The following is a 13592-nucleotide window of genomic DNA, read 5'->3' as shown; positions in this document are numbered from 1 at the left end:
AATAATAATAATAATAATAATAATAATAATAATAATAATAATAATAATAATAGACAGGTAAAGACACAACAACAACAAAAACCTACTGTCCAGTATCCCTGATGAATATAGATTCAAACTAATAAGCGGCAGGATTATATAGAGGTATGTCCTTGGCTGGGAACTAAGATAAACAAACCTAAACTGGGTCCCAATCACAGTATGACCTTGGGCAAGTGGATTAACATCTCAAGAAGTTTCAACAAAATGTTCCCTTTGACTCTTCCTCCATTGAGAAAGAGGGCCCAGGAAAAGTGCATTTAATCTGGCACAGAGGTAACTCTGTAAATATGTACTGAAGGAGAAAAATAAACCACCTCCTCTCTGACCTTCCACTCTGCCCAACTCCCTCACCTCTGCCCCTTGTACCCTTCCCTCTGCTCCATTTGAATGATTTTTTTTTGTGGTCATTTTAACTAGCTTTCCTTATCTGCAGGGTCAGCAAGTTATACTTGAAACTTGGCCCCTGGGCCAGAGCATACAGGTCACTCTCCTCCAACTTGGCTGGGGATACCTGATTCTGGTCCAAAGCCCAACACTCTTTCACTCCTTTATCTTGTGATATATAGGGTCTTTTGGGGGGCTGGGTGGTGCTTTGATGTTTTTATGATCCTAGCACTGGGGCTATCTTGGAATCTGGGAATTCAGTCTCAAGGTGATACAGGCACCATTTGAGAATGTAGGAAACATAAAGTGCCTCAGCCTTCTCTCTGCTACCCAGACCTCACCCAGAAATAACTGCTCTGAGGTCTCCCTCATGTTTCCCACCTGAGCCTTTTTAGTTAGTGCTAGATGAATTACCTTTTTAGTTGTGTGCAAGTCACCTTTTTGTCTAGACTGGGACTGCTTAATCCTTAAAGGCCCAAATTTAAGAGAAACAGACAAAGGGTATTATAAGGGCAAACATTTCCTAAATTGACCAAAACAAAATAAAAGCCTCAGCTAAGATAAACCTTAGCAGGTGGTGGGAACATCTCTTTTTTTTTTTTTTTAATTTTTTTTTCCTGTCCCTGGCCCTTCACTTGCTTCACAAGGTTTCTCATTGTTCATTAGTATTGTATAGTTGGACCATTGTAAATCAAAAGGCTTAGCTTAGATGTTTGCACATTATATATTGTTACTTTCTATACCAATTTGCAGTGGTTAGAAGGGAAATTGTATGATTTAGAGATAACCTAAGTAAGTCTTTTATTCTTTTTTGGCTTCAGTTTTCTTCTTTGTAAAATAAGGAACTTGGAGCCTGGTGTGGTGTTAAGTGGCTATAATCCCACCACTTGGGAGACTAATGCAGAAGCATCATGAGTTCAAAGCCAGCCTGGGCTACACAGCAAGTTCCAGGCCAGCCTGGGCTAGAGAGTAAAACTCTAGTAGATGGTTCCACATCTCTGAAGAAAACTGATTCTCTCTCTACAAGCAACCATCAACTTCCAATAGCTATTCAGATAGGGGTTCAATTTCATGGGTCCTCCCCTCATTCATGCTGAGATTTTGGCTGGCTTGGTCTTGTGCCAGTCTTGTGCATGCAGTCCCAGCAGCTGTGAGTTCATGTGTGCAACTGCACTTTCAGGTTTGGCAAATATTGGTTTGCTACTGACATTTGCTTCCTTCAAGTCTTACAATCTGTCCGCTCCCTCTTTCTTGATGAGCCCTGAGCTTTAGGATGGGTGGTGTGTGATATAAATATCTCATTCAGAGCTAAGCATTTATAACCTCTTACTATCTACATGTTGCGCAATTGTGTATAATTGTATGAATCACCATCTACCGAAAAGAGAAGCTTCTCTGATAAAGATTGAAGGATTCACTAACCCGTGAGTATAAAAATAAGAATTTAGGGAGCATTTTGTTACTATGTCCATGCTACGAAGTGGACATAGTAATAGACAATTACTAGGCTCTCTCTTACAGCCTAGGACCTAGCCAGTCATGAGTTTTGAGGCTCAGTTAAGAGTACCAGACATGTGTTCCATTTTGTGAATCAGAACTTAAATTCAATCAGAATATGGGTAGTTGTTCCCCTAACGTTCATGCCACTATTGAATCAGTGGGCATGCCAGGCAGTCATTATTGCAGTTCACAGGATTCACAGCTGAATAAGCCTTGATGACTTTCCCCCCGCCCCCCAGCCTCCAGCTGCCTGCATAGCATCATCTGCTATTATGAAAACTAACTAGTCAGGAGATTTTTTTTTTTTTTTGGTCACTATCAGCTTGATTTTTCTGTCCTGTGACTCAGGTACATGCTGTCTTTAGCAATGGGGTCTTACCATTAAGTCATGGATGGTAACCAAGAATAAGGACAATAGTCTGTAGTATTTGGAGGCATCTATGGGACTCCCATTGATCAACAACTCAAACAGGTAAACCATACCTGATATTGGACTTTTCATTTGCTAGCCTATGGTACCTGGAGGAAGCATTCATCATTGGTGGGAATGCCAACTGGTGCAGCTCACTATAAAAGCCAGTGTAGAAGTTTCTCAAAAAGTTATAAATAAAATTACCATATGAAAAAAAACCCTACCATATGACCCAGCTATATCACTCTTTGGTGTAGAGCCAAAGGACTCTATATTCTGCTACAGAGATTCTTACACATTCATGCCCCCTTATTCACTTGCTCATCTATTGCTGCTCTGTTTACAATAGCCAGGAAATGTAAACCATCTAGATCTCGATCAATGGATAAATGGCTAACAAAAATATGCTTTATACACACAATTTATTTGTAAATAAAAGTGGAATTATGGAATTCACAAGTGAATGGATGGACCTTGAAATAATTTTAAATGAGATAACCCAGAGCTAGAAAGATAAACACCATATGTTCTCTCTCATATGTGGATACTAGTTTTGAATCTTTAGATATGTATTTAAATTGAAGTGCCTATAAGAGGGCAGAAAACCAGAAAGGAGTTACATGAGTGTTCAATGAAAGGGGATAGAATGAAGGTACTATGAAGGGGGAAATGGAAATAATAGAACAGGAAGGGTTAAATGGGTGTGTGTGGAAGATCAGGGTAGAGGAGGGAATATGGTAAAGAATAACTAGCACTAAACACTTGAAAACACCATATAGAAACCTACTACTGTAGGAGCTTTCAGAAATATACACATATATGGGGTCTAAATTGAGTTAATACATATTTCTTAAATGTATGAAAAATGTAAATTAACAAAAGACTTTAGAATCATAATTACATTTCTACCTTGAGTATGATCAAGAAACTAATCCATTTCAGTCTTTTACTTTAGGCTTTGCTCATGTTAAGGTGGGGTTAAGTATTTCCTACCACTTTCTTTTTCATAATGTTCCTAATGCTTCTATCATCTTTTTCCCTCTATGGCTGCTCTAATAATAGAGTCACTATTGAACAAACTGCTTCTCCTTGGCATTCAGGAAGCAGTTTCTGTGAATATGGTCAATTGATTCGTTTTTAATGCACCTATTATTATGAATTGCTTTTTGGCTCAAACTGAAACCAAAATATGCCCAGTATCTTTTCTCTTCAATGCTATCAGAAGGTGTCAACGTTCAAATTCATTTCCCAGTAATGTGGGTTCCCATCAATACCCTTCTTGATTATGGGCAATGAAACCAAATCTTCTCTGCCTTTGAATGTCTTATTGTTGTTGTTACTGAAGCTACTAGACCACCCAGGCTCCTTTTTACAATCGATTTCACTTGGCTATTAGAGCCAAGGTAATGCTGCATCATCAGAAGTCTTAAGTTACCCTCATAAAGATGAATAAGGAAAAGTGAAGGAGGGAAAGGCCATGCACTTGCCTTCTTGAGAATATTCTCAACGTACCATCCATTCTCAAGTATTTCGTAAAATGACTTGGACACAGAGCACAGGGACAATGTGAATGGTCCACTGAGTTTCATTTTAAACAGAAAACTCTGCTGAAGAATAGGCAAGGGAGTATCTCTAACCTAAAATAGAAACAAAACAAAAAAACCAACCAACCAAACAAACAAATCATAAGCAACAGAAGCATCCACCTGCCTGCCCATGACAGTCTGACATTCTGTGCCTAATGATACATGGGAGAAAAATGTTGCCAACTGGCTTTTTTTTTTTTTAAAGAAAGACTTTCTTCACTAAAGACTGTGTTCTTTGTACATTTCTATATTCTGATGTTAAAATACTATTTCATTAATGTCATGCTAGTGATGATACATATTCCCATATTACATTAAAAGTTGGTTTTATGTTGGGGCCATAGACATTGGAGAGAAACTTTACTAGTCCTGAAGATCCAAAGCTCAGCGCATCAGTATTATTAGAAGCCTTGATAAAAACCATGTTTGTAGGATCCACTTCTAAATATTATGTTCAGAAGTTATTTACTGCAAGGGAACCCAGGAGTCAATATTTTACAAAACCTTCTAGGTGATTCTAATGTACCTCTGAGTTTGGGAAGCACTACTGTTTTTCCTCTCTATTACAAGGAATAAAAGGCATAATTATTTGCAATGACTCCACTTTAGGCTTGAGAAAACATGCTGTCTCAGTTGGAATAACACTGAAAACCTTCACTGAGGCTTTTCCATGGTCCAAAGTTAGACAAGTAGAATAAAGAGTTACCCATGCTGTAGGCTACTTACTCGTGAGCCTGGACAAAGTTGATGATCCTACAAATAGTAAATATTCTTTAAAGATCTGTTACTCCTGATGTGTGTTGACCAAGTCTGATTTAGAGATTTACAGGAGAAAAACATATGCATTTGATGCTTGTTTTCTATACCTCTAATTAGCCTAAGCCACTTTCTATTCTATCACTACAATTTTCTCTCTGACTCCAGAGATCTTCACTGGCGTTCTTGGGTTAACAGGCTGTTATTTATGACAAAATATTGGAGGATAGCCAACTCTTAAGGAAAGAAGTGTTGTTTAAGCCCACTATTTCAGAGATTTTAGTTCATAGCCATAGAATCCCACTGCCTTTGCACATCTGTCATTATAGTAGATCATGGAGTAAGCACATGGTAGAGAAGATGTTTACTTCACAGCAGCCAGGAAGCAGAGAGACAGGAAGGGAGGGGCCACAGTCCAAATATCCACCTCAAGGGTACGCTCCCAATGACTTAACATTCTACCGAGGGGCACCACCTCACTGAGGTTCTACTACCTCACAATACTGCCACAAGCTGGCAACCAAGCCTTTAATACGCTGGCTTTTAGAAGACACTTATTGAAATCATAGTACTTGCATATACCAAATAAAGCCACCTTCGTATACCAAACAAAGTCTATACATCTCAGCATGACATTTACTATTTCTGTGAAGTAGACTGAAGTGTGTATTGCAGATAAAGAAACGAATTGCTTTAGATCACACTAGCTGGAATAGTATAACCATGATGAGAACCCAGGTCTCCAACTATCAGTGCTCTAGCCATTAAAAAGTATCCGTGCCTTCTAAAGAGGGGCGGACTGGTATGCACTGCATGTATTGCTAGAATGATGGCTTACATAACCCTGTCTCCTGGGTGGGGCACATATTTTGAAATTCACACAAATGGGCAAGATACCTGTTCTACCTCTTACTGGCTTTGTAAACTTAACTGACTTAACCTCTTGGGTCCTGTTTCCTCATTGCTGTGAATGTTATTTGAAATCATGTATGTAAAGGGCTGAGAATGCGGCTAGGCTTACAGGAGATTCTCAGTGAGTGTTGCCACCTCTCTACCCACTGCGTCCCCTTTCTAGTGATTTAAAAACCCATTAAAACTAAAGGAAAAATAGGATTTAGACAGCGGCAATCAAGATGAGGTACAGAGCTCTAGGGTTTACTCAATTCTGGGATTGGAAATAACTCTTTTCAGGGTCTCAGTCAAGGTCTTTCCAAGTGGATACCAAATATAGAGCTCTCCCAGAGGGGCCAGTTGGCAATGTGAATGATGAACACCTCCCCCATCTCCTGGCTGCAAAACAACCCTTAAAACTAAGGACTCAAGGTGTCTATGATTTCTCACTCTTCGTGGCTGAAGCACTGTAGAGTTTTATTAAAATGCAAGCGTTCCCTAGGAGAAGCATCATGCCTATTAATTTTTTGGCCTGATTAAACTTTCACTTTCCTCGTTCTGATTGGAGTCCTTCTGTGCCTCTGCACCTTGGAGTTAGGGCATGCGCTAAAGCATGCCACTTATTAAAAATCTCATTCGATATTCAAGGCCCATGTTGTATATATCTATTCCCAGAACCCTGCCATACACTGGCTAGATCCTATCTCTCCCTCATCCCAGCAACAAGTTCTATATTCCTGTGTAAAATCACAGGGAGCCCCTGGCTTTCCTGTGTGACGACTATACCTTAAATTTTACCTTTTACTTGCCTTGTTCCATGACCTTAAAATAATAAATGACTGGTCTTAGTTGTGGGACAGTTTGGAGGCTACAAAAAGCAGGTGATAACATTTGCTACCCATCAGTAAAGGACCTGCTCTTCTCGTTTGCACAATGCCTATTTTGCGGACTGGCATGACCCTGTGATCTGTGAATTGGGCTGCTTTCTTCCCTAGAACCACAAGCCACAGGACATCCCTATCCCGCCACCCAATTGCGCCTGTTATCAGGTGCTTAAAGACTGTGTTCATTGGCATCAGATAAATCTTAGGAGCCCTGAGCTGCATTTCCACCCAGCAGGCAGTTTCACCTAGCAGAAAGGTTAATCAGAAGTGAGGTAAAATGGGGTTGACATTGACCCTTTTGCTTAGTGCAAGTGCAGACGCTTAGGGGAGGTAGAGAGATGCTTGGAATCACCAGGTAGGTGAGAGCTGAGCTGGGCACTGTTGCTCACCAGCAAGTTAGAGTCGCCTTTCCCCCTTATCAGGATCAGGCGCTCCTTTGAGAACAAACCCTCTCTTTCAGAGGTAGAGCTAAAGTCTAAGTCTTGGACATTCAGTGGGTTTCTGAGTTTTGTGCCTGAAGAGTGAGTGTAAGAGAGAGGTGGGTGGTGGGAAGGCATCCCTTTGTATGGGCCTCTTCAAAGTAGATGTCCAGACCCAAAGGACCAGCCTGACCAGGGTGCCAGGGGCTAGGCAGCCCTTGACCAAACTGGCAGCTCTATCTTGCTCTGTTGTCTGCAACAGAAAGCCAAGTGTAACCTGAACTGAGCTTTGTGTCCTGCGGGGGCCTGGGCCCGGCTCCGGCCCCCTCTGGTGCCACTGTACCTCCCTTCTTTCCTGGCCAGGCCCCCGACCCAGAGTCTGCACGGCCCGCTGGGGCTCTTCTGGGCTCCAGGTTGGCGCAAACAAAGCCCTGACTGACTGCCCGGAGGGGGCGGGCCTAGCTGCAGGCCGCCTCCTCCCCTCTGTCCCGCCAGGGATTTGCCGGGAAGCGCAAGGGTAGGGAGAGACTCTTAGGGGTGCTCAAGTCAGTGGAGGCCTGAGTTCCAGACTCGAGAAGATTGTGCACACCCTCTGTCTGAAGCCCAAGCTGTACCCTCTAGGTCACCCGTCTTGAGTCCGAGTGGGAACACAACGACCCCCGAGGTTAGGGTGGGGTCTGTCACGAACTAGCTCCTGGGGTTCCCAGGACCAATCTAGCTGCAAGTTGCTTGTGAACAAGGGCAGGGTCTTTCTTGGAGGCTTGGGGTTGATCAGCGTGGGTTCTGGGACCTGCGGGGAGGAAAGGGTAGGCTAACAGGGCAGTTTCTGCTTCTTTTGCTAATTTAATTTGTCTTCTAGGGATCTGGACAAGAATAGAATTCAGTAATTTGAAAGGGGAGTTTGGGGCGGCAGCAGCGGCTAGAGTAGGTAGGCAAGTAAGAAGAGGAGGAAGGGCTGGGGAGAACAGCGAGGTTGTAGCCGCTGCCTGTTGAGGAAGAGGTGGGAGGGAGGAGGAGAGGGAGGAGAGAAAGATGACGTGGGGAGAGGAGGAGGAGGGGGTTGGAAGGGGGAGGAGAAGGAGAGGGCTCAAGGGACCGTCTGTCGCGGGACAGGCTGGCCAGCTCGGTCGCTGGGAGGAGGAGGCAGGGGCTGAGGCAGCGGCGGCGGCAGTGTCAGAGCGGTAGCAGCAGCAGTAGCAGCAGAAACAAGTACCAGCCAGACAACAGCTCCTCCGGCTCCAGCAAGCCACAGTCAGTCCCCTGGCCGCGATGGCGCTGACAAGCCCAGCGAGCGAAGAAGCTGAGGGGCCCTGTCAGGAGGCAAACCAGGACTATCAGGAGACGGTGTGTAGTCCTGTGCCCGAGCCGGAGCCCGAGCCCGAGCCGGAGCCTGAGCCCGAGCCAGTCCCAGTGCCCCCGCCCGAGCCTCAGCCTGAGCCTGAGCCCCAGCCCCTACCAGACCCTGCACCCCTGCCGGAGCTGGGCTTTGAGGCTGAGCCAGTGCAAGAATCAGAGCCCACACCCACCGTGGAGACCCGAGGCACCGCGCGTGGCTTCCAGCCTCCTGAAGGTGGCTTCGGCTGGATAGTGGTGTTTGCAGCCACCTGGTGCAACGGCTCCATCTTCGGCATCCATAACTCTGTTGGTATCCTCTACTCCATGCTACTAGAGGAGGAAAAAGAGAAAAATCGCCAAGTGGAGTTCCAAGCAGGTGAGTGGCCCCACGTGCCCCACCTGGCACTGTGGGCAAAAGCGTCTTCCCCAACCATCACCCCCAGACCTCCTGGTCTAAGGCGCCCTTCCAAAGTGCCGATCTCACTCCTTATCAGTGTCCTGCAAGGGCATGGGTTGCAGGGCTCCGGGCAGCGTGGGCACTGGAGACCTAAGCTCAAAGGGTCCAGAGGGTGAGAACTGGGGCATTCATTGGTTACAGGCAAGCAATGAACTTTTTGCCCTGTGAAAAATCCAGACTCACCTTTTATGTTGTTTAAAGTACTTTGCCCGTGTGTGCTGGGGAAAATGATTGCAGGATTTGGGGAAAGAAAGGGCGGGAGCGAGGAGAGTAGAAAGACTGAAGGGATCTGAGAGAAGCACGGAACAACCGGTCCCCACAGCAGTCTCTGTTCCATCCGGGGACCAGAGGGCTTTTCTGTCAAAAACCACTTCAGGAATCCTGATGAATCTTTGCTTAGAGTCAAACACATGGCAGGCATGTTTGTCTGCCGGAGAGAAAGGGAGGAGTGCCGTGGGAGGGGGGTGTGTGCCTGCCGTTCTTGGGGAGTAAGTGGCTCTCTTGAAGCTTTTGGAGCCCCAAAGGAGGCAGAGAGGTGGCAGACAGAATAAATAGGTCCTGTGGTTCACTCAGCACCTCAGCTGCGTGGTCTCTGACGCCCTGCACCTTTGTTATCCCATGGAGGCTTCTTTTGGCCCAAAGTTAGAATGTTGGCCCTCAGAATGTCACTCAGCTTTGGCTTGGTGCTGACTTGATCATCCCTAAGACCGGGCACCTTAGAGGGACATGGCTGTGTACAGACTCTCCAGCATGGGAGACCCTCCAGTGACCTTTTGGGAAACTCAGGTTCGTTCGTTCTGCAGAAGAAGCCCCTCAGCCAATTCTGATGAGAGGTTTCTGGACCTAGCTGGGGGCTTGCGATGCCCCTCATGAAAATCTGACTCCGACTCTGGACTGTCAGGACAGCTGAAAGTGAACACACCATCCTCAAGTTCCCTACTTGGAAAAAGTGGAAAACATAGTGCTCTCCTGGGTCCTCTCTTGCCAACCTCCAAAAGAGGGGACCTTGGGATTATCAAGTGAAATAGAAACCTTGGCTTCTGGGATGCCCACTTGTGGATTACTTTTAGACATGCCCCTCCCACAGCTTTCAGCAGAGGACTGTTGTTTGCAGCTTTGTTGGACTATCTGGCAGAAGGGGCTTTGGGACTCTTGCACCTCAGACCTTGTGACCCATTGGCACAGTGTACAGGCTCCACTTGAGAAAAACCCGAGTGTGCTTAGAGGCTGCAAATGGCGGTCTCACATAACCTAGGTCATTCGGTGCTGGAGTGGGGGATCCCTGGACTCCATGGAACAAATCCTGGGTGGAAGGCTGCTTCTGCCCTCTCTGGGACCACCTTTTTCCTGCTTGGATGCAGACCTGGGGCTCTTGGGAAAGCAGCCAGGCTAGGCCCTCAGGCTGTTGCCTAGGTTACTTGGCAGGAGTGGGCGGAGGGGGCACCTGCTGAGAGTTGCCTTATGGTTGAAGGGCAGGCTAGTGGCTGTCAGGGTCAGTGGCAAAGTTTAGGCGAAACTTAAAAGGGAAGCAGTGGAGGCTAAGTTGAAGTGAGGTTCCAGGCATTCATGGGATGTGATCAGGCCTAGATCTGGGGCCTTAGGAGCATGCAATAAAACTTGGAAAAACCACTATTTTACCAGGAAGAGGTTCTCTGCTGGGGAACAGACTTCAAAGTAGGTGATCATAGGAGACTCAGGGGGAGGGCTGGCAGGGACTTTCCGGTCAATACCTCACAGTGCAGCTGGAGGGGGCGGTGGTGCTGTGGTCTTTGCAGAGGTGTGGCTGGTGTGTATGCCAACCCAGACTAGGTCCACTGAGGAGCTGGAGTTACTGGCTTACACTATGGAGAGTATAGGTCAAGGAGTGACCGAAAGGAATCTGGTATGTACCAAGGGTCTGAGGATACTTTGGCGTGGGACCTTGCTGTGCCTTATCATGATTTCACTGAAGTTCTTTTTGATACTGAGCCTCTCATGAATACCTCAGTTTTTACTTTGGAAGTCGATAACACCCTACTCCATTCTGCATTTTACAGAAACATTTCATCCTCAGAATTACCTTTCTTGAGACCCTCAGCTTTCTGAAGCTATTTTTTGCTTATTGATTTGTCTTTTGGTCTTGCCATGTAGCCTCGGGTGGCCTATAACTTGACAGTCCTCCTGCTTCAGATTCCCAAATGCTAGTATTACAGGCATGTGGCACTGTACTCTGACCATGTCACTATTTAGATCTTGAGATGCCAAAAGTCTTTGCCTGCATACACTTTCTTCAGTCTATTCGAAATTTCCTGGCCACCTACGTCACAGCCCTGGAATATCAAACATATGGGGAAAGCTTAGTATTTTGGGACTGTCTCTGTCAGCCAGTATTTGCCCAACAACCACTCTGGGATGAGGGGCACTTAAGGAAGTTTGGTGCATTGTCTATTTCTATTAATGTGATTTTTACTTTTTCTTGATGTCATACATGACATCCATTTCTAACAATCTATTGTTTTAGCATTTGAAGTACTCTGTAACCCAAATGTTTTTTTTTTTTCCCTGTTTGGCCTAACACTGTCATAGCCATGAAGGTGTGCATAATGGCTTAATGGACACAAGGTTCTGCAGTAGTGAAAGTCCCAAAGAATGGTAATTTTGATGTCTGAGAGACAATTCCAAACAGGGTTATCTGGCACAGGCCCAGGAACAGGCAAAAGGAAAATGGAATTTAAGCTTTCCTAGAGCCGGTAATATACAATCTTTGTGAGTTCTTTGGCTTTGAGGTTCTGATGTATCTTCAGCTATATATTTTCTATCTTTTTTTTTTCAGCTCATTTAAGGGAATCCAATTCTCTCTAGGACCTAGGCCTGCGAGGACTGACAGACAAAAGATTTCTGAGAGTAAAACAAATAACCAAGGTCTGGTTTAGCGGTAAAGAGGGAAAAGGTCAAGAGAGAAAGGAGCATAGACTTTTGTAGAAATCACAGGAAATTAAGGATTACTCTAGTTCAGAAAAAGCATCAGATAGGACAGGAGGCAACCAGACAATTTTGTGGGATACAGATCAAGCATGGTTTCTTGGGACAACAACTAACCCTATGATGGGAAATAGAAGCAAGACAGTATTGATGGCTAGCCCCAATTAACTCTTAAAATCCTAAGAAGAGGCAAGGTTGGACTTTAAGTTCCACAAAGAGGGTAGGTTTAGCCAGAGTTGCTAGCATTGGCTTCAGAGTAAGGCCATTACTCTTTCAACCTTGTCTTCCAGTCTGCCACTGAGCCATACATGATCAGAAGAAGCACTTTTATTGGGGAGTTTATAAGAATAGTTCTTGGAAATTCCTGAGGGAGGCAGGGCTAGAGCTCTCATTACTAAAGAAACCAGATAATAATAAGGAGATTCACTATTGGAACAAGATAGTTTGGATCGGTGATCTACCCTGGTGGAGACAGAACTTTCTAGGCAGGAGGAAGACTAGCCTACTACGCTGTTAAGTGATTCAGAATACCTCAAATGAGTGGGGACAGGGACAGAGCAGGCTGTCTTTCTCCTCACTGTAAGTTTTTCACTACTCATTTCAGTGTCTCACTGGGTTTACTGGTAAATTGTTGACTTTGTGATTAAGGTGTCTTTTGAGTAAACATCTGTCAACACCATGATTTTGGCCCAAGGCTTTTTGCCTGCTGTCCAGCAAAGAAAGATCACATTGATGCTTTAGGCCACAGGGCCATTGGCTAGGCATCTTTCAAATCATGCCACTGCTCCCTCTTCAACCAAAGTGGGCCCCAATCTGTGACCTTGGTTCATGCCACAAAGAATGAGGGTGAGAGGCTGGGGTGCTGGAAAGCCAAACAGGAAAGTGCTAGTTGGAGCTGATAGTTGGGTGTGTCTGGAGCCTTGGTTCACTGTCCAGTGACCTCAAGCGCTCAATGTAAACAACTCTTCTTCCTCTTGCCCCAACTACTCCTTCTCCTAGTGGTGTTTGGGGAGTGAAACTCATTCTAAATCTAAAAAGAGTGAGACCTCAGGCCAAATCTGAACCCCCTCAAAGCTGGTGATCTCAAGGAGAGCAGCTGAGCAGTAACTAGGAGTTACACAACTTGTGATCCCAACTTACTCTGTAGTTCAGTTACTTATATCTATAAAATGTGAAAGGTTAACTATGTGAACTTTCTAACCCCAACATTATATCCTAGAATTGTGTGATAGCTCATTCTTTACTATTCACCTAGCATAAGTTTTGGCACATTTAGGCAAACAAAAATTTGCTAAGCTTTTGGAAGGGAAAGTTAGGTATGGTTGGGAATTTATTGGGAAGACAAAGAAAACCACATAGACACCATTTTCCTATTTTATCTGTTTTTAAAGACTATTCACCTTTTAAAAAAAAAAACTAACTTCAGCTGGGCATGGTGACACACGCCTTTAATCCCAGCACTCAGGAAGGCAGAGGCAGATGGATCACTGTGAGTTCCAGTCCAGCCTGGTCTACAAAGCGAGTCCAGGACAGCCAAAGCTACACGGAGAAACCCTGTCTCAGAAAAGAAAACAAACAAACAAACAAACAAAAAGACCAACTTCATTTCGTTCAGTATGCCAGAGCAATTCTGAGTATACACTTATTTTTCCCACAGTGTCCTGCTCTTCAGAGAACTGGATTTCCAAAAGAACTCTCAATTTGGCCAGCTGCTAGCAGGGTGGGTCTGTATAGTGTTCTTTCCCAGTATTCAAAAACATTAAACTGAAAGCACTCCTTGAGGCCCTCAGCTTGGACCCCTCTCTTTTGAAAAATAGATTTATTTTTATTATTTTCTGTGTATAAGTGTTTTGCCTGCATTTACATCTATGCAATGTATGCCTGGTGCCTTAGGAGGTGATGAGCGTTCATATGAGTGCTGGGAATAGAACTTGGAGCTTTTGCAACAACAAAAATTTCTCTTAA

At 44.7% G+C, this 13592-nt stretch overlaps 1 protein-coding gene across 1 annotated transcript in view; it reads left to right on the top strand.

Annotated features, from left to right (window-relative positions):
* Nucleotides 1-7987: 7987 nt before the first annotated feature.
* Nucleotides 7988-13592, top strand: part of Slc16a2 (solute carrier family 16 member 2) — a 154088-nt gene continuing 148483 nt past the window's right edge. The window contains exon 1 of the mRNA XM_055592413.1: nt 7988-8585. Within this exon, the coding sequence (XP_055448388.1) occupies nt 8144-8585 (442 nt within the window). The 5' untranslated portion in view covers nt 7988-8143. The remainder of the gene's footprint in view (nt 8586-13592) is intronic.

This window comes from Psammomys obesus, unplaced genomic scaffold, assembly GCF_907164565.1.
Source record: "Psammomys obesus unplaced genomic scaffold, mPsaObe1.curated_primary_1811, whole genome shotgun sequence".
Classification (NCBI taxonomy): Eukaryota; Metazoa; Chordata; class Mammalia; order Rodentia; family Muridae; genus Psammomys; species Psammomys obesus.
This window is presented reverse-complemented; position numbering and strand designations above follow the sequence as displayed.